Genomic DNA, 20,704 nt, shown 5'->3' on the forward strand with positions numbered 1-20,704 from the left:
CCCACACCTGTTAACATCTCACCATCCAGATACCCTCTTGCTGTTTGTGAAATACTCAAGTTTACCTAAGAATGATTATATTTAAAAATTATTTAATATGAATGAAAAAATATTTTTCTTGTTTCACTAGTTAAACTAAAATGCCAATATTTATTTCTGAGGCTGGTATAAAATTTGTTTAAATCTATTATAGGTTTTATTGTAATGTAAGCAGCGTATTATGTTATTAAAGAAAGCTTAATTAAAATGGTAGAATCAAGGCCTAAACAAGGCCTAAAACAGACTAAATACAATATACAGTAACACCCAGTCTCGGAGACGCCAAGTGAAGTGTGTGCATTTTTGAGAACTGTGTACTTCTGGTGACTGTATAATTTGAAATACAATTTTTTATCAAGATGTATAAAAATGCAGGAAAAAATGTACAGTAATGTCCAGTCTTGATCAATTTAAACAAAAATGCAAAAAACCAAGTTGTTCATTTGGCTTAACCTGACTTTTAACTATATCCTTGAAAGGGTGTTCGCTTAGCTGCAAGCTGTCCGGGTACCTGATGTGAATTTCATATTGACATTTCTCAGACTATGGGTGACTTTAGAGGTCTTTAAGTGATTATGAAAGTGGAGAGTAGAGACAGAATGGGGCTTGTGTTGAAGACCGCTGTAAATGCTTATTAAGCCACTTAATTATAAAAGTGGATATTTAAAGTTCATCCTTTAAAAGATAATTTTAAATCTAATTTTAAGAATATTTGGTAGTCTTTGTGTGGAATCCATTCCTAAGTATTACAATTTAAATGTAAGAAGGACTCTAGGAAGACAACAAAAAATAATGAGCAGCATAAATTCGAATTTTAATAGAAATGATTCTTTTGCTCTAGTCTTTATTGCTTTGCTAGCCAAATCTGGTTATCCAACTTAATGAAATTTCCCACACTCAAAAATTCAGGGTAGTTGGTGCATGTTAGTTAATATAGTAAGACCAGGATAACCTACTTTTTTTTTTTTTTACCTTTGTGAATTTGTGTGATTTGAATGAATTTTTTCTTTATCAATTTCAGCAGCACAGTCAGCAGTCTCCATTCAAGAGTTGACTCATTAGAAAAGTCAAATACTAAGCTGATCGAAGAGGTATTGTAACCTAGCCATGGATAATCTTACACTTACCAAGTATTTGTTTTTTGTTTTGTTTTTTTTTTAAAGATTTTATTTATTTATTTATTTGACGGAGAGAGAGACAGCCAGTGAGAGAGGGAACACAAGCAGGGGGAGTGGGAGAGGAAGAAGTAGGCTCCCAGTGGAGGAGCCTGATGTGGGGCTCGATCCCAGAACTCCAGGATCACGCCCTGAGCTGAAGGCAGACGCTTAACGACTGAGCCACCCAGGCGCCCCACTTACCGAGTATTTGTGATCCTTTTCCATTTTAAGTGTGAATGCACTAAGTGTGCGTACACACACACACTTTCATCATTATGATGGAATATTTGCAATGTAGTTATAATTGATGATTATAGGTTCTGGAGAAACCACATTTTCTCAGGTAACTTCTCAGGTGAATCTTAATTGTGTTAGATACTCCTAGAAATGAGCCCCAAAGATGGCACTCATACAAGCTCTTCTGTAAATAAGCTGTGATTCTTTTTTAAAAATCTGAATGACCTCTTTTTACATAGTGAATCACCTATAGTTAGAAATTCCCATTTAAATGATACTGTTCGTCTTGTTTCACTGTTCAGATTACTTTTCTTTACGAGCACCACTGCATGATCGTGGCCGCCCTTTCTCCACCCAGCCAAGTGTGCACCTCATCTTGTGTGCTTCGGTTTCCTGTGTTGTGAGAGCGGCTGTCTGGTGGTCCCAGGCCAGAAATTGACCTCTGCTCTGTTTTTAATACTGTTTGTAAAATTGCTTTAGATAAGTTTTTTTTTTTTTAATCAAACTACAGAGTTACTGCTTTCTATTTTCAGAAATATTTAGGCTAGAGGAAGAAATCTGTTATGAGTGCTCTGAACCCTACTTTCTGTGTTAATTAAATTCTTCTTCTGGAACTGCCCTAGTTTCGGGGCACCTGGGTGGCTCTATTGTTGGGCGTCTGCCTTCGGCTGGGATCATGATCCCGGGGTCCTGGGATGGAGCCCCGCATCAGGCTCCCTGCTCAGCGGGAAGCCTGCTTCTCCCTCTCCCACTCCCCCCTCCCCCGCTTGTGTTCTCTCTCTCTCTCTCTCTGTCAAATAAATAAAATCTTTAAAAAAAGAACTGGCCTAATTTCTCCAAACGAGGGAGCACGTGATTATTTGCATGACTGCAAATGCATCTTTATTTTCATAGTTTGGGACCATTTGATAATATTTTGTTTTGTTTTTAATTATGATAAGTGTACTTTTTAATCTCCATCACCTATTTCATCCATCCCCCCACCCATCTCCCCTCTGATAACAATCAGTTCTCTATAGTTAAGAGTCTTGTTTCTTGGTTTCTCTCTCTCTTTTTTTTTTTCTTTTGCTCATTTGTTTCTTAAATTCCACATAGGAGTGAGATCATATGGTATTTGTCTTTCTCTGACTGATTTATTTTGCCTAGCATTAAACTCTGTAGGTCTATCCATGTTGTTGCAAATGGCAAGATTTCATTCATTTTCATGGCTGAATAACATTCCATCCATACACCACATCTTCTTCATCCATTCACCTATCGATGGACACTTGGGCCACTTCCATAGTTTGGCTATTGTAAATAATGCTGCAATAAACAGGGGTGCATGTATCTCTTTGAATTAATGTTTTTGTATTTTGGGGGTAAATAGCCGGTAGTGTAATTACTAGATTAATTTTTTGAGGAAACTCTATTCTGGTTTCCACAGTGACTGCACCAGTCTGTATTCCCACCAGTAGTGCACCAAGGGTTCCTTTTTTCCCCACATCCTTGCCAATACCTGTTGTTTCTTGAGTTTTTGATTTTAGCCATTCTGACAGGTGGTCTTTCATTATAGTTTTAACTTGCATTTCCCCAATGATGAGTGATGTTGAGCATCTTGTCATGTGTCTGTTGGCCACTGGGACCATTTGGTAGTTTGATAGGTTGGGACCATTAGAGTGGCTCTCTACTTTGTGCCTGTTCTTGGCCTTAGACGCACTGTGAAGTTCAAGTTCTATCCCCGATAAAGTGTTCAGAAATTTATTTACAAGCTAGCATTGAGGGTGGTCCCTGCTTTCCTTTCCTAGAATCCTTCTTTTCATTGTAAGCCTCAGAACCAAGCCACTTAGTTTAACTCTGATGATGAGAAAAGTCTCATATTTGTGATGATCACTTAGTGTTCTGTACTTCAGAGAGTGTCCTATTCAGTTATCATGAAGGTCTGTATCACATTTTCAGTGATAGCACAGCCTTCTTTTCTTGCAGATCTTTTTATCTTTACACAGGTCTGTACAGTGTTACTGTTTCATGACACTTTGTATTCAGAATGTATTTAGATCCGATATGCATGATATGTTTTAACTAACATAATATACTTTGACTAATAAAAGGAAATACTAGAAATAAGAGTTCGATCTTTTATTGGTACCTTAGGATAATTGCACATTTTTCTTATGAAAGCTTCTGTAGATGTGAGGCATTTGACTAGTTTTAAGCTTTTATATTCTATTTATAGCAATGAACATAATCTGTAAAGCAAGTATAAGTAAAGATGTTTAAAATCTTTTTTCTTGTCCCTGTTTCATAATTTTTAGTTAGCAATAGCAAAAAATAATATCATTAAACTTCAAGAGGAAAACCATCAATTACGAAGTGAAAATAAATTGATTTTAATGAAAACACAGCAGCACCTGGAGGTAAGTATGGACTAATTGCAAACGAACCGTCTTGTGTCAGCAGTTGCCACTTCTGGGGACTTTTGCATAGACTGGATATTTATTTCTGTGCTGTATTGATAGTAATGATTACACAGTAAAAAGCTTGATTTTTTTTCCTAGGTTACCAAAGTGGATGTGGAAACTGAGCTTCAAACATATAAGCATTCTCGGCAGGGGCTGGATGAGATGTACAATGAAGCCAGAAGGCAGCTTCGAGATGAATCTCAGTTAAGACAGGTAGTTTACGTTAGCAAAAATAATAATCATAATAATAATTTACCTTAAGCATCACTTAAAATCTCTTTTTTAGCCTTATCTTCTTTGCTGTGGGATAGAAATCTCACCCCCTTACAATCCCTTCAAATTTTTTAAGTTCCCATGTTATCAAGTATTTTTTAAAGTGTTTTTAAACTGTGCTACAATCTGAAATGAATGGAGTGTGACCAGCATTAAAAATCCAAAATAGAATAGAATGATGGATTCAAATAGGACTAAAATCATATTTAAAAATTTTTTTTAAAGATTTTATTTATTTATTTGAGAGAGAGTGAAAGCAAGAGAGATCACAGAAGGAGAAGATCAGACTCGCCACTGAGCAGAGAGCCTGATGAGGGGCTTGATCTCAGGATCCCAAGATCATGACCGGAGCTGAACACAGACGTTCAACTGACTGAGCTCCCCAGGTGCTCCGAATCATATTTAAAATTAACTTATTTTGGGGGTGCCTGGCTGGTTCAGTTGAGCGTGTGACTCTTCATCTTGGGGTCATGATTTCTAGCCCCATGTTGGGCATAGAAGTTACTTTAAATAAAATTAATGGGGGGGGCGCCTGGGTGGCACAGCGGTTAAGCGTCTGCCTTCGGCTCAGGGCGTGATCCCGGCGTTATGGGATCCCTCTCTCGCTGGCTGTCTCTATCTCTGTCGAATAAATAAATAAAATCTTAAAAAATTAATGGGGCGCCTGGGTGACTCAGTCAGTTGAGTGTCAGACTCTTGATTTCAGCTCAGGTCATGATCTCAGGGTCTGAGATGGAGCCCTGCCTTGGGCTGTGTACTCAGTGCAGAGTCAGCTTGGGATTCTCTCTCTTCCTTTCCCTGACCCCTTCCCTGGCTCATGTTCTCTCTCTCTGAAATAAATAAATAAAATCTTTTAAAAAATTAATTTTTTAAACTTTAAATTGATACAGTACCTATAGAAAAATACAGATGTAGAGCTTAATGGGTTATAACATAAATACCTGTGTAATCACCACCCAGGTCAAGAAGACACTATTGCCAGCCTTTCCATCCCTTGCTGTTTGTCTTTAATATTAGGAAACTTCTTTTTGTTTTGATATAAACATTTTTAAAATTTAATTTAATTCTATTTAAATTCAATTAACATATGGTGTATTATTAGTTTCAGAGGTAGAGTTCAATGATTCATCAGTTGTATATAATACCCAGTGCTCATTTTATCATGTGCCCTTCTTAATGCCCGTCACCCGGTTACCCCATCCCCCCACCTCCAACGTAAAATTCTTTAAGAAATTAAAACTGGAGTGGGGTTTTTGAGTTATCTTTGGCCTTTACTTGTATGGACTACTTTATTTCTGTGTTTTGGGTTTTTTTTTTTGTTTTTTTAGTTTAAGTAATCTCTACATCCAATGTGGGGGCTAGATATCATGACCCCAAGATTGAGAGTCATGTGTTCTTCCAACTGAGCAAGCAAGGCACCCCCAGACTACTTTATTTCTTTGATTAAGGAAAATTAATAGTTTATGAGGCATAAAAATACTTAATTTTTGAACCAGTAGAATAGTGATAATTAACAGTATCTAGAAAATGCTTTCATTTTCACAAAATACACAGTTAAAAATATTTAGAATGTTATGTTATTATGGGACCTGGTTGATTCCCTTTAGTGGGGTTTTAACTTCAAAAGAGTAGTAGTCTACATATATTTTTTTTAATTAATAAATTTTAGTTTTTCAAGGAGGTTCATAGCAAAATTGAGTGGAACTTTTTTTTTCTTTTTTTTTTTTTAAAGAGTGGTCTACAGTGATGCCTGGGTGGCTCATCGGTTAAGCGTCTGCCTTTGGCTTAGGTCATGATCCCAGGATGCTGGGATCCAGTCGCACATCTGGCTGCTTGCTCAGCAGGGAATCTACTTCTCCCTCTGCCTGCTGCTCCCCCTGCTTGTGCTCTCTCACATTCTCTCTCTCTCTGACAAATAAATAAAATCCTTAAAAAATAAAAAGATATATACCTAGTGACATGAGACCATTTAAAAAAAAAAGGGGGTAGTCTACATAGTGAATAGAAAATTCTTCGTGTTCTCATTAACTGTCGTGTATCTGTCTTTTGACATCCTGAAGTGGTATGTGAATTGAGGATATGTTGAAATTGCAGGATGTGGAAAATGAGCTAGCAGTACAAGTTAGTATGAAACATGAAATTGAACTTGCCATGAAGTTGTTGGAGAAAGATATCCATGAGAAGCAGGATACTCTGATAGGTCTTCGGCAACAACTAGAAGAAGTTAAAGCAATTAACATAGAAATGTATCAGAAGTTGCAGGTAAGGATCATTTTTAAAATATTTTTTATTTAAATTCTAGTTTGTTAACCTACAGTGGAGTAGAAATCAGTGATTCTTCACTTACATACAACACCCAGTGCTCATCATAACAAGTGCCCTCCTTAATGCCCATACCCTTCTAGCCTATCCCCCACCCACCCCCCCTCCAGCAACCCTCCGTTTGTTCTCTATCATTAAGAGTCTCTCATGGTTTCCCTCTTTTTTTTCTTCCCCCCTCCCATATGTTCATCTGTTTCTTAAATTCCACATGAGTGAAATCATACAGTATTTGTCTTTCTCTAACTTATTTCACTTAGTATAATGCACTGTAGCTCCATCCATGTTGTTGCAAATGTTGAGATGTCCTTCTTTTTGATGGCTGAGTCATATATATATATATGTTTTATATATATGTTATATATATATATATATATATAAAAGCTGAGTCATATATATGTTATATATATATATGTTATATATATATGTTATATATATATATGTTATATATATATGTTATATATATATATGTTATATATATATATGTTATATATATATATGTTATATATATATGTTATATATATATGTTATATATATATATGTTATATATATATGTTATATATATATATATGTTATATATATGTTATATATATATGTTATATATATATATGTTATATATATATATGTTATATATATATGTTATATATATATATGTTATATATATATATATATATATATATATATATATATATATAAAAGCTGTGTTCATCAGTCAGTGGACATTTGGGCTCTTGCCATAGTTTGATATATTGTTGATAATGCTGTTATAAACATCAGGGTGCATGTATCCCCTTCAAATCTGTCTTTTTGTATCCTTTGGGTGAATACCTAGTCGTGCAATTGCTGGATCCTAGTGTAGCTCTATTTTTAACTTTTTGAAGAACCTCCACACCGTTTTCCTCAGTGGCTGCACCAGTTTGCATTCCCACCAACAGTGCACGGGGTTCCCATTTCTCTGCATCCTCGTCAACACCTGTTGTTTCTTGTGTTGTTAATTTTAGTCATTCCGACAGGTGTGAGGTGGGGTCCCATTGTGAGTTTGATTTGTATTTCCTGATGAGGAGTGCTGTTGAGCATCTTTTCATGTGTCTGTTTAGCCATCTGGATGTCTTCTTTAGAAAAGTGTTCATGTCTTCTGCTCATTTCGTAACTGGATTATTTTTTGTGGGGGTGTTGAGTTTGATAAGTTCTTTATAGATTTTGGAGGTAAGGATCATTCTTAAATTCTTAGAATTTCTTGAGTTTAATGTAAATTGAAAATGACTTTTTGTAAGAAGGATTTGGTTTTTAGCTGTGCCATATTGGTAATAAAAACCAGTGACTTTATATGGAAGCTTAAGAAGTGTCACAATGGAATAGGTATCAACGAATAAACAAATCACCTATCTGGATTTCTTTGTTAAGGCCAAAAGGTTAAGTGTGAAGATTAAATCTTTTGGGAAAACTCAGTCTAAATATGCAGGACATCTTTGTGGATTCTTTATACAGAATAGTACTAAGAAAGATTTATTTTTTCTTTAAAAGATTTTATTTGAGAGAAAGAGAGCACGAGCTCGAGGGAGAGGCAGAGGCAGAGGGAGAGGGAGAAGCAGACTCCCCACTGAGTGTGAAGGCCAACACAGGGCCTGACCCCAGGACCCCGAGATCATGACCTGAGCTGAAGTCAGACACTTAACCGACTGAGCCACCCAGGTGCCCTTTTAATTTTTTTTTTTTAAGATTTTATTTTTTTAAGTAATTCCTACACCCAACATGGGCTCAGAGCTACAACCCCCAGATCAGGAGTCACATGCTTTACCTACTGAGCCAGCCAAGGGCCCTGAGAAAGATATAATTTTGATTGAAATGCTTTATTATAGGGGCACCTGGGTGGCTCAATCAGTTAAGTGTCTGCCTTTGTCTCAGGTCATGATCTCAGGGTCCTGGGATAGAGCCCCGAGTGGGGCTCCCTGCTCAGTGGGGCGTCTGCTTCTCCCTCTGCCCCTCCCCTCTCCTCATGCTCTCTCTCTCTTCTGCTCTCTCTCAAATAAAAAAATCTTTAAAAAAATGCTTTACTATAATAATTATGAATTCTCTCATAAAGTGACAGCACTGTTTAAGTAGATTTGTTGCCAAAAGCTCTTTATTTAATTTGAAAAATAGCATAGTTTACAAGGGTTCCAGAAACACTGAAGGCAGTGTTTTTTTTTTCTTTATTACATTTTAATTGAAGACTAATAGTACTACTGCTTTATATCATACGAGTATTTTAATCTACAAATTAATTCTGTTCATTTCAAAGTAAAAGTTCCATAGTGAAATGGTATACAAAACTTAAAAATATTCAGGTTTAAAAATCAAAGCCATTAGGGGCGCCTGGGTGGCGCAGTCGTTAAGCGTCTGCCTTCGGCTCAGGGCGTGATCCCGGCGTTCTGGGATCGAGCCCCACATCAGGCTCCTCCGCTGGGAGCCTGCTTCTTCCTCTCCCACTCCCCCTGCCTGTGTTCTCTCTTTCTCTGGCTGTGTCTCTCTCCGTCAAATAAATAAATAAAATCTTAAAAAAAAAAAAAAATCACAGCCACTGTATATTTTTTTTCTTTCTAAATAGGGTTCTGAAGATGGCTTGAAAGAAAAAAATGAAATAATTGCCCGACTAGAAGAAAAAACCAATAAAATTACTGCAGCCATGAGGCAGTTGGAGCAAAGGTACAGCATTTCCAGTCTTAGTTTCTTTTTCTCCTTTTTTTCTCCCTTTTCTTTATTCAACTCTGACACCTGCCACAAATACCATTAGGAAAATTTAGATTAGGCCTTTTTTTTTTTTTTTTTTTTTTTTTTAAACCCAGCAGGATTTTTGCCTTTTTTGTTTTGGTTGTTGCATGGAATCAAGTTGCTTTATATTAGGCTGATTTCATTTGAATTTGCCATTTTGTGGATTTTTAAAAAAAGATTTAATATCGGCAATTTCATGTGGTTCAATCTATTACATAAAACAAATACACAAACAAAAACTTTAAAAAAGTGAAAAACGAACAAAATCTATGGTGGAATTATCCCTGATTGATTTCCATGCATATTGATTGTCATATCCTTTGTCATTCACCATCTCTTTATCTGAAATCAAGCTTTGAGTTGGCAGTTTAGTTGCATTTCTTTGAGCTAGGACCCACAACCCAAACCAAGAAATAATTTTATTTAAATTGAATTGTTTTATATTGGCATTTTTCACTTTTATTGTTGGAAAATGTAATGTATTTCCATTGACCTGTCATGTTGGTGTCAACATATGTCTTATCATTGCTTTCTTTGAATCTACTTATGAAAAACATAACTATTAATGCTTTATTGACATGAATATTCTTTTATTGACATCCTCTTTCTTCTTTTTTCTTTTTTGTTTTCTTTATCCCCATTTTTACATTTTGGACATCTTTATTACCTTTTTCTGTCTTTGATTTCTGTCCATTCCATTATGAAGTGACAATGATTTGTTAACTCAAACTAGGACAATTGCAATGTCATTGGTGAAATATGCCAGCAGTGACACTCAGGACCAGTATAAGCTGGTCAAAGATATATCTTTCTGAAAATCACTTGTATTTAAACAGACTAAAAGAGAATCAACAATTTTATAATATATTAAATAGAAAATAATTTATGCTATTAAGAATTTGAAAAGGGTACTAGGAACCCTGTCCACTTTGATAAGCTGCTGTGGTAATACACTGCCATGAAGCAGAGCGGTGCACTTGGATTTCCAAAAACACATTCCTCAAACCTTGTGCACAAAGGCTGATTTGAGTATTGACCTTTTGGAGGTCAGGATTTTCAAGTGCAGTTTTATCTTTTTAGCTACTTTTTGATGGAAAATATAAACATTGTTTAAAAATACGTTCACCCTTTGGTTTCCCAGTGTGTTGGCACAAATTCTTTCCCTGTTGGCCCACTCTTTGCCTAATGCTCCTTTACTGATTTTTAAATATGTTTTAAAATAGTTTATAACCCAGATTGGCCATTCTCTTGTGCTCCAGCACCTCAGTTTTCCAGTTCCCTTAGCCCTCTTCTATGATAGCACAACTTCAAGCCCTACCTCACTCTGAGTTTTATTTTAGTTTCAGTAATCTTAGAGAAATGCTTGGGTCCCCTGTCCCCCCATGTTAATATTTTAAAATTAAATTTTGATTTAGAGATAACTTGAATGTTACTCTCTTTTGCTCAGAAGTGGCATTTATACTTCTGAAATATGTCAGTTTGCCCCACTGGTGTGTTTTTAGGAAGAAAAGAAGAGGCAGTGTTTTCAGCTAGTTGCATAGAAATTTTGCCTGTGATTCCCTACAAGGAATTAATACGTGGGAAATGTTTTCTTATAAAAATATTGAAGTTAAATCCAAGAAATCCTAGATGGGAGTGGAGCTAAGCACAGGGAGAAGCAGTGACTTACAAATAAAAACAGAACAAATGAAAATCACATTTTTAGATAATATTTAAACATCAGCGATGAACAAAATGATCTCTAGAGAATGTTGCCAACTAATACTATATTCTTTTGATTCTTACACACACACACACACACACACACACACACACACACACACACACGGAGCTTTCGGCATAATTTAGTAAATGCATTAAGATCCTACAGGGAGGACTTGGCTGTTTGAAATAATTGCAGGTCTTTGCTCTTGGCCTTGTAGCACACTTGATTCCTGGCATACACATCCTGACCTAATAAATAACAATGTGGCTTCTTCACCTAGTGTAGACATAAATACTGTGCTTTACATGGTTTTGTAAAAAGGCAGTAATGCACCCATTATACTTTCAGAGTTAATTCATTCTGCTCTACGTAAGTGGTAAAGGCTGTATTGCTTTGCATTGTTAATTATGAACAAGAAATAAAACAAATTTGAAGATAGTATTCTGGGCATATTATATGTTATATTGAAAAAAATCACAAAACAATTCTAGACATTGTGTGGCTCTTTCACGTTTGAGTTTGTGAGTTTCCCCCCAAACTTTGTTTTCATTTAGAAATGTTTCTATTTCCCCATTTTTCTTTTATTTGTCTTCTTCACCCTTTTACACCCTAGTTCTAGCCTCAGTTTTACCCAAAGTTGATTTGAATTACACCAGATTGCAGCAAGCAGAGAAGGCGCAAATGGAAGCTGAAGCTGAAGACAAGAAACATCTTCAAGAGTGTCAGAGTAAATCCGACAATCTGCAGAAACAAATCTCCCAAAAGGAGAAACAGCTGTGAGTATTTCACTCTTGGAAACAAATACTAACCCCCACCCCTTCTTTTTTGCACGTAATGATAGGATACCTGTATTTTCCTTTAGTTGATGATGACAGCTACATTATGGAGTTCTCCTTGAGAAATAAAAAAAATTAGAGAATGTAATTATGATAAAACTTGTGTTTTTGGTCCCTTTATTGTTTTCAGAGCTTTTCAACTATCTTGTTATCTTGCTCAAGGAGAATTTTATTCTTTCTGCCGGTATAACAGTAGATGGCCATTATATTTCTAGATACTGAGTGTAATAGGCCTTTGTAACTCAAAGGGACTTACATTATCAAAGAACAAGAAGTTTTCTCAGAACATTTTTATTAATACTTCATATGATAGATCTATGTATCTATTACCAGCTAAGAATGATGTCCATATACATCATTAGACTGAAAACAAGTTGCAGACAGTATGTGAGGTATAATCCCATTTTTTATAAAGTTAAAACTGTGTATATGTGCATATTTACATATCTATCTATCTATCCATATAGATAGATATATAGAAAAGAGTTTAAAGAATACAGATTCTGGGGAATGATTATCTCAGGGGAGTGATGGCAGATTGATAGGGATATTTTAGTTTTTACTTTATAAACATCAGTATTTTCCCCCAGTAAATATATGCTACTTTTGTTATTAAAGCAACAATAGAAAATAGTTATGTATTATGTTTAACAGACCATTAAACAAGACTACATGCCATTTATGATGTATAACTTGCTAAGCTGCCTTGAGATCCATTGGTTGAGGTAGCATTAAATTCCTCTCAATTCTTGCTAATTTTCTAATAGTTCTGTCAATTATTGAGAGGGGATTTGTTGAATATCCCAACTATAATTGTGGATTTGTGTATTTCTACTTTTAGTTCTAATGTTTTTGCTTCTCATATTCTGAAGTTCTGTTGTTTGGTGCCTACACATTTAGGGTTGCTATGTCTTTTTGGTGAATTGACTTTTTTATCAACATGATATGCCTCTTTATCTCTGGTAATTTTCTTTATCTGATATTAATAGAGCTACTTCTTTCTTTTGATTAATATTGTCATGTAATAAATAAAACATTAATGTTTGCATTTTTCAGTCTTTAAACTTTGAGCCTAATCTTTATTATCATCATCAGTATATTTAAGTAAATTTCTTATAGTTCATGTTTTTTTTATTTGTTCTGACAATCTCTTAATGATATATTTAGTCTATTTACATTTTGTGTAATTGTTGATATGAGAGCTTAAGTCTGCTGGTTTATTGTTTTTTGTTTTGTTTTGTTTTTCATTCCTTTATTTTTTCCTGCCTTCCCATGGATTATTTAAATATTATTTAGAATTCCTTTTTGATTTGTCTATAGTGTTTTTGAGTGTATCTCTTCATATAGATTTTCTAATGATTTCTCTAGATACTGTCTTACATATTTGCAACTTTTCAGTCTACTGATACCAGCATTTTACTACTTTGAATGAAGTGTGAAAGTCTTACTTCCACTTAGATCTTTTTACGCTTTCCCTTTTATAACATAATTGGCTTAAATATTTTCTCTGAATAATATTGAGGACCATATTAGACAAAATTAGAAAGTTTTTTTTTTTTAATGTAAACTGTAAGCCCAGTGTTGGGTTTGACCTCATGACTCTGAGATCAAGAGTTGCATGCTTTATGGCTGAGCCAGCCATGTGCCCCCACATCAGACAGTATTACAGTTTGTGCTTCAAACATTAAACATAATTTAGAAAACTTTGGTTATTGTTATTTCTTTATTCCTGATATTCCAAGTTTTCTTCTGTGTCTGAAGAACTTCTTTTCTGTTTCTTTTAGGGTAGGTCTGTTGGCAACAAATTCTCTTACTTCTTTTTTTCATCTGAGGTCTTGATTTCACTCACCTTCATTTCTGAAGGGTATTTTCAGAATAACCTTAGTATTCTGAATTGACAGTTCTTTTCTTTCAGCACTTGAAAAGTGTTGTACCACTTTCTTTTGGTTTTCATAGTTTCTGATAAAAAATACTGTCATTTGAATCACTGTTCCTCTACCCAAGATTATTTCTTTAGACTTACCTGCTTTAGGCTTTGGTCAGCTTCTTGAATCTTTCTGTTTATCTTTACCAAAATTGGAAATTTTGAAACTTTTTTTTTTTTCTAGATATTTTTCTAGCTCCAATTGCTTTCTCTTTTCTGGAATTCCTTTTTTTTTTTTTTTTTTTTTTAATTTATTCACTCTAGAGGCACCTGGGTGGCTCAGTTGGTTAAGCATCTGCCTTTGGCTCTGGTCGTGATCGCTGGGTTCTGGGATCGAGCCCCACATCGGGCTCCCTGCTCAGTGGAGAACCTGCTTCTCCCTCTCCCTCTGGGCCTCCTCCCCACTCGTTCTCTCTCTCTCTCTCTCTCAGATAAATAAATAAAATCTTCAAAAAAAGAGATTTATTCACTTTAGAAAGAGAGAGAAAGGGAGCAGGGAGGGGCAGAGGCAGAGGGAGAAGGAGAATCCTAAGCAGACTACTTTCTGAGCATGGAGCCCGGCACGGTGCTTGATCTCACCAGAGCTAAAGTCAAGAGTCGAGTGCTTAACTGACTGAGACACCCAGGCTTCCAGGCTGACCCTCTCTTCTCTGGAATTTTGATAACCTTGCATATTAGATTTTTAAAAAAATAGTCCTATAGGTCCCTGACACTTTTCTTCCCCCAGTCTATTTTTTCTCTCTCGTTCAGATTGGGTAATTTCTACTGTAGTGTTTTGTTTTCTTAAGGTAGGTGCCATGCCCGACGTGGGGCTTGAACTCATAACCCTGAGATCAAGAGTCACATGCTCTACTGACTGAGCCAGCCAGGCGCCCCTCTGTTGTAGTGTTTTGAAATCCATTATTTCCTCATCATCTTCATTCTCCTACTGAGCCCATTTAATGAAGTTATTGTATATTTCCATTTGACTATATTTCCTTCCTCTCTTTGTTTTTTTTTTCTAGTCTATGGCCATACCACTCTGAATGTCCCCAATCTCATCTGATCTTTTTTGCTAAAACTTACTATTTTGTTTCAAGTGTGTTCTTAATTGGTCATAGTTATGATGACTGCTTTAAAATTCTTGTCTATTCAGAATTATCTGACTTGTTGGCATCTGTTTCTCATCCAAGTTAAGATTTCTCTTGGGTCTTGGTATGACAGGTATTTTGCAGTTGCATTCTGGACATATTGAGAATTATGAGACTACATCTTATTTAAATTTCAGCAGCTCTCCTCTGAAACCACATCAGCAGGGGAATATAGATGCTGTCTCCCTCTCTCTCTCTCTCTCTCTCTCTCTCTCTTTCTCTTTTTTAAGATTTATTTATTTTAGAGCACAAGCAGAGGACAGAAGGTGGGCAGAGGGAGAGGGAATCCCAAACAGGCACCACACTGAGCATGGAGCCAGATGCAGGGCTTGATTCTGTGACCCCAAGATCATGACCTGAGTCAAACCAAGAGTCAGACACTTAACCCGTGGAGCCAACCAAGGTGCCCCAACACTGACTCTTTATACCAAGTGGAGATAGTAGAATACTAGAACCATTCTGGACAGGACGGAGAAGGGTGCTTAACTACTGGGCAGGGATTGAAATCTGTGCTTTCCACTCAGTCTCTGCTGACACTGTGGAGAAGAGGAGCGGTGCCTTGTCACTCTCAAGTAGGAGTGGAAGTCCAGGCTTCTGCCTTGGTCTCTGCTGACACCATTCTGGAGGAGAGAGGCAGAGGTACCTCACTTCACTGGGCAGGGGTAGAAATCTAGGCTTCTCACTTGGCTTTCACTGACCTGGGGAGGGTGAGAAATACCTTGTTATTGATGTGGGGTTAAAAGTCCAGGTTCCCAATGTGGTCACCATAAGAGAGGGTGCTGGACAGTAGTAAAAGTCCAGGCTTGCCACTTGGCCTTCTCTGATAACTACCATGTTGGGGATTGGGAGAGACACTTTATTATTGCCAGGTGAGGATGGAAATCTAAGCTCCCCACTTGGCCTTTGTTGACAGTGGTTGGGGGCCTATGGTTTTTTCCTCTGGGTTTTTTTGTTTTTTGTTTTGCTAGAAAAGGGCGTTTATTGTCAAAAAGGTTTCTATCAAGGCTAGGCTACTTTTTCCCAGTTCTTTAGCAAGAGAGAGCAGGCTTTCCTTGGGACTTTTTTCTTTCTTTCTCTGTCTTTTCTTTTCTTTTTTCTTTCGTCTGTATCCATTACAGGTAGTGGGCTTCTTCAACACCCACTCTGAGCTATGTAGGAGGCAAAAAGAAGCCTCAGGGCATCATCACCATGTTATTCTTTGCCTTCTGGGGTTCCTACTGCTATGGGGCTAACCTAGTCAATAAATCTTGAGGACAACTCTAGAGAGAAGATGTTTGTTTCTGCTAAAACCATGAAAGTAATTTCGTTTCTCAGTCGGTGCCATGTGCCATGTAGCACATGGACATGTGAGTAGCGTGGAGATCAGGGGAATCCCCGATGGCTCAGAAAAATTGAAGCTGTTTCTGTAGAAAGGGGCTGCTGGCACTATGTCCAAGAAAAACAAATTCCTTTTTTTTTTCTCCTAAAATGGAAATAACTTTATTATTTCTGACTATGAAAGAAATTACATGCTGTTGGAAAATGTAGGAAAATGTGAAGAAAATAAAAATTGTAGGTTTTTTTTTTTTTTAACATTTTGATGACTATCCCTGTTTTTGGTATACGTAGATGTTTTTTATGTATTTTAGAGAGGATCGTACTATGTGCTCTTTAGTGTCTCGTTTATTGCACGTGCTATGTCATGGGCAGTGTATCATGTTAATTAATTTAGGTCTACACCATTTTATCAGTTAAGCTAAAGGAATCTTTTAGCCTGAAAAATTGTGTTTTATCGTTTGAGTTTGCATATCTTTGATTATTGGTGAGATCCTCTTGTATTTCTTTATTTTGTGAATTGCCAGTTTGTATCATCTGCTTTTCTCCCTAGGAGTGTTCAGCTTATTAATATTTATTTGTAAGAGTTCTTGTTTATTTACTCTGGGTATGTCACATACAGTGAAATATTTTCTAAATTTACTGTTTGTTTTTAAACTTTGTTTATAGTGGTTTTTTCATTTAGACATTTTAAATTTTTAAATAGTTATATTTTCCTTTTTTTTTTTTATGGTTTCTGCCTTTGGTGGTCAATGTGTATTTTGATAGTGTATTTATAATAACTTAAAAATATTTTTCCTTTGCTTTTTCAATCAGTTTTTTTCTGATTCTGGATGATGAGGCCACTCACGGCACTCCAGACTTTGGTTACTTGTAGTGAAATAGTATGTCTCAACAGTTTGTAAATTCCATTTAGGGGTATCTCTTCTCTTCAACCTCAATTATAAAATCTAAAATTTACTTCAAGGAAAAATAATGTGGCTCTAGATGGAAATGCTAACTTTATGAGGAAACAAAAGTAATTAAAATATTAACACAGGAGTATTAAAATAATATATTGTGATAGTCTCAATATTATATATTATTAAAATTTAAAGTATTAGAGGGCACCTGGGTGGCTCAGTTGGTTGAGCAGCTGCCTTTGGTTTGGGTCATGATACCAGGGTCCTGAGATCGAGCCCCGCATCAGGCTCCCCACATGGCAGAAAGTCTGCTTCTCCCTCTCCCTCTGCCTGCTGCACCCCATGCTTGTGCGCTCGCTCTCTCTCTGTCGAATAAATAAATAATTTAAAAAAATAAAGTATTAGAAATTGTAACATTATTTGTTTATGTGTCATCTGTTATACCTTCTTATGAGCAATAATTTGCAAAATGATTTCTTTTCGGTATCCCGAAGGGTAGGAATTTGACTACTTTGTTTTGCCGGATGCTGCTGTTAGAGTGATGAGGCAGCACTTTAAATGTGAAGGGGCATTTCCAGGCAGCATGGGTTTTCCTCCAGTGTCTCTTTGGTCTTAGATCTGTCCTGTCAGCAATTTGTAAAGTAACACTCAGTACCAGGGTTGATTTTTCTGTGACCGATGTTTAATTGATTTAGTGGTGGCTGTAATTCTTATATCAGAACAATAGTTTGTTTTAAAATTTTGCACATGGCACAGAAATGTCAATAATTAAAACTTCACATTTTTCTCCTTTGTTTCATTCCCCCCAGATGCAACCAGTTTTTATAGTGTGGTTTACCCTTCCAGGCATTTTCTATGCTCATACAGCATTTATGTACACAGAATTAAAAAATGACAAATTATTGGGGCGCCTGGGTGGCACAGCGGTTAAGCGTCTGCCTTCGGCTCAGGGCGTGATCCCGGCGATCCGGGATCGAGCCCCACATCAGGCTCTTCCTCTATGAGCCTGCTTCTTCCTCTCCCACTCCCCCTGCTTGTGTTTCCTCTCCCGCTGGCTGTCTCTCTCTGTCAAATAAATAAATAAAATCTTAAAAAAAAAAAAAAGACAAATTATTGGTTAGCAAGGAGTTTTTGTGGTTGGCAAATATATTGATATGTTGGGATCAGAAAACCCTGTGCTACTGAACTTGTTTACAAAAAATATTCATGAAAGAAAATACCTGAAGAAATGCACTAAAGTGAAAATAATCAAAAGGATGGTGTTATTAAAGAAAGCAGATAACTGTCACGTGAGAACTAGTACTAAGCTTCTTTGTGTTTGTCATTCAAGGGTGCAGCTGGAAACCGATTTGAAGATTGAGAAGGAATGGAGGCAGACTTTGCAGGAAGATCTTCAAAAGGAGAAAGATGCCTTATCTCATCTTAGAAATGAGACCCAACAAATCATTAGTCTTAAAAAAGTAAATGGTGGTAAAACTTTAAAAATCATATCTTTGAAAACTAAGTTACTTAAAAAGAGAAATCATAATTTATATTTATACCAAAGAGACAGAATATACTGGCCATCTTTTTTTTTTTTCTTTAAAGATTTTATTTATTTATCTGACAGAGAGTCAGCCAGCGAGAGAGGGAACACAAGCAGGGGGAGTGGGAGGGGAAGAAGCAGGCTCCCAGCGGAGGAGCCTGATGCGGGGCTCGATTCCAGAATGCTAGGTTCACGCCCTGAGCTAAAGGCAGACGCTTAACGACTGAGCCACCCAGGCGCCCCATAACTGGCCATTTTTAAAATACCAATAAGAAGGGGCACCTGGCTGGCTCAGTTGGTAGCACAAGTGACTCTTGGTCTTGGGGTCATGAGTTCAATCCCCACATTGGGTGGAGAGTTTATTTTAAAACAACAACAACCACCACCACCATGGGGCGCCTGGGTGGCCTAATCGGTTGAGCATCTGACTCTTGGTTTCAGGTCAGGTCTTAATCTCAGGGTCCTGGGATTGAGCCCTGTGTTGGGCTCCATGCTCAGTGGGGAGCCTGCTTGAGATTCTTTCCTTCTGCCCCTCCCCCCCAATAAATAAATAAATCTTTTTAAAAAAAGAAAACCAGTAAGGAGATTAAATGAATGGGAAATAGGTGATAGTCGATGGAACGCTATGAAAGAGCTTGGACATAGAGTTCTGTTTTTTATAAAAAGCTAAAGGATATATGTTCCTAATTATTGGTATGTATACAATGGGGAGTTTCTTGCTTATTTCTTTTAAATTGCAATTTCTGTCTTTTATTGTTTTGAAGGAGTTCCTTAACATCCAGGATGAAAATCAGCAGTTGAAAAAAATATATCATGAACAGGAACAAGCTCTTCAAGAACTTGGCAACAAACTTAGCGAGTAATTTCTCTTTTTTCCTCCGTCTGTGTAGTCAGTGACTTTTAGAAAGGTAGGAGTGTGCCACACCACATAGGCAGAAAAGTGTAAATATAGAGAAGAAAGATAGGAACTATCAAAATAAAAACCAAATAAAACCTTAAAGATAAATAGACAAGCCTGTGGATTGGAGAGATTTTGTTAAAAGTTAGGTTCAGTTTAATACATTTCAGCTTTAAACGCTTTCCAGTAGGTGAAAGTTAAGATTCTTGTTTAATTTCTTCAAATTAGGGAATTCAGAAGTTCATTTAATATATTTTCCCCAGAACAACAGAAACCAAATTTCCAAAATATCTGGTGAGATCATTTTCAGCCTGTTTTGAGAAGGAGCCAGCATTGTGAGAAGTGGGGAGTTTTATGCTAGAGTTGGGGCTTAACTTCACGCAGCGGGGTTCGTTCTGTTGCAACCAAGTGTTACTGGGTTGCTAGAAAGAAAGAAGGAGAAGCGGTTCTTTCTCACCCTCCTCCGTGTTCCACGTGGCCTGTGTTTGGGTTAAGCGGCTTCATCTTTGTGCCTTGATTGAACGTATTGCCAAGTATCTGGGATAAGCTCTGGAAGGTTTAGTTTAGTATTAAATGTATCACTGCCGTGTTTAATAATAGTACTAATTTTTTTTAACACAGAAAAGTAAAAGAAAGCTATAGTGCCCATAATCATCACCTGTATAAACCCCTTTGATGTTTTATATGGTTAAAAACCCAAATAGCACAATTTCCTCCCTCTCCCAAGTATCGATCCTCAAAGTTAGTGAACCTTAGGGAACCTCATAACAAATTTATATGTGAGCATCTCCTCATATGTATGATTGTTATATATATGCACATACATATCATTTGTAAGAAACTCAATAGAAATCGTAACTAGAATGGACACTTCATTGCTAAAGATGCGATTCCGTTAAGAGGTCTCGAGACCAATTTCCAAGGCCATAGGAGAGAGCAGTTCACTAAAACCACCAAAGGAAATACTAGTTTGCAAAGAGATAAAGCTATCGGCGTGCCTGGTGACCCAGTCAGTAGAGCATGCGACTCTTGATCTTGGGGTCATGAGTCTGTTTGAACTCCACATTGGAGGTAGAGTTGGCTTTAAAAAAAAAAATAAAGCTATTTTTGTTTCTGTAAATTCAAAGAACAATTTACATTGTGAGTCTGATAAGCAAGATTCCGATTCTAATCGGGCATTCACCTAGTGGGCACTTTGACCTAGACCCTATGCTAAGTGCTTATTACCTTATTTTCCCTTTTATTCATTTGAC

At 36.6% G+C, this 20,704-nt stretch overlaps 1 protein-coding gene across 6 annotated transcripts in view; it reads left to right on the plus strand.

The window, feature by feature from the left end:
- Positions 1–20,704, plus strand: part of RUFY2 (RUN and FYVE domain containing 2) — a 47,184-nt gene that overhangs the window by 14,551 nt on the left and 11,929 nt on the right. For 4 of the 6 annotated variants that reach the window (XM_057308838.1, XM_026504328.4, XM_057308840.1 and 1 more), the window contains 8 exons: positions 1,061–1,130; positions 3,728–3,829; positions 3,971–4,087; positions 6,242–6,409; positions 9,054–9,151; positions 11,579–11,698; positions 18,359–18,488; positions 19,318–19,412. In XM_057308838.1, coding sequence (XP_057164821.1) covers positions 1,061–1,130; positions 3,728–3,829; positions 3,971–4,087; positions 6,242–6,409; positions 9,054–9,151; positions 11,579–11,698; positions 18,359–18,488; positions 19,318–19,412 — 900 coding nt within the window. The remainder of the gene's footprint in view (positions 1–1,060; positions 1,131–3,727; positions 3,830–3,970; positions 4,088–6,241; positions 6,410–9,053; positions 9,152–11,578; positions 11,699–18,358; positions 18,489–19,317; positions 19,413–20,704) is intronic. The other 2 variants (XM_048218854.2, XM_057308839.1) reach the window with 2 other exon arrangements.

This window comes from Ursus arctos, unplaced genomic scaffold (assembly GCF_023065955.2).
Source record: "Ursus arctos isolate Adak ecotype North America unplaced genomic scaffold, UrsArc2.0 scaffold_7, whole genome shotgun sequence".
Classification (NCBI taxonomy): domain Eukaryota; kingdom Metazoa; phylum Chordata; class Mammalia; order Carnivora; family Ursidae; genus Ursus; species Ursus arctos.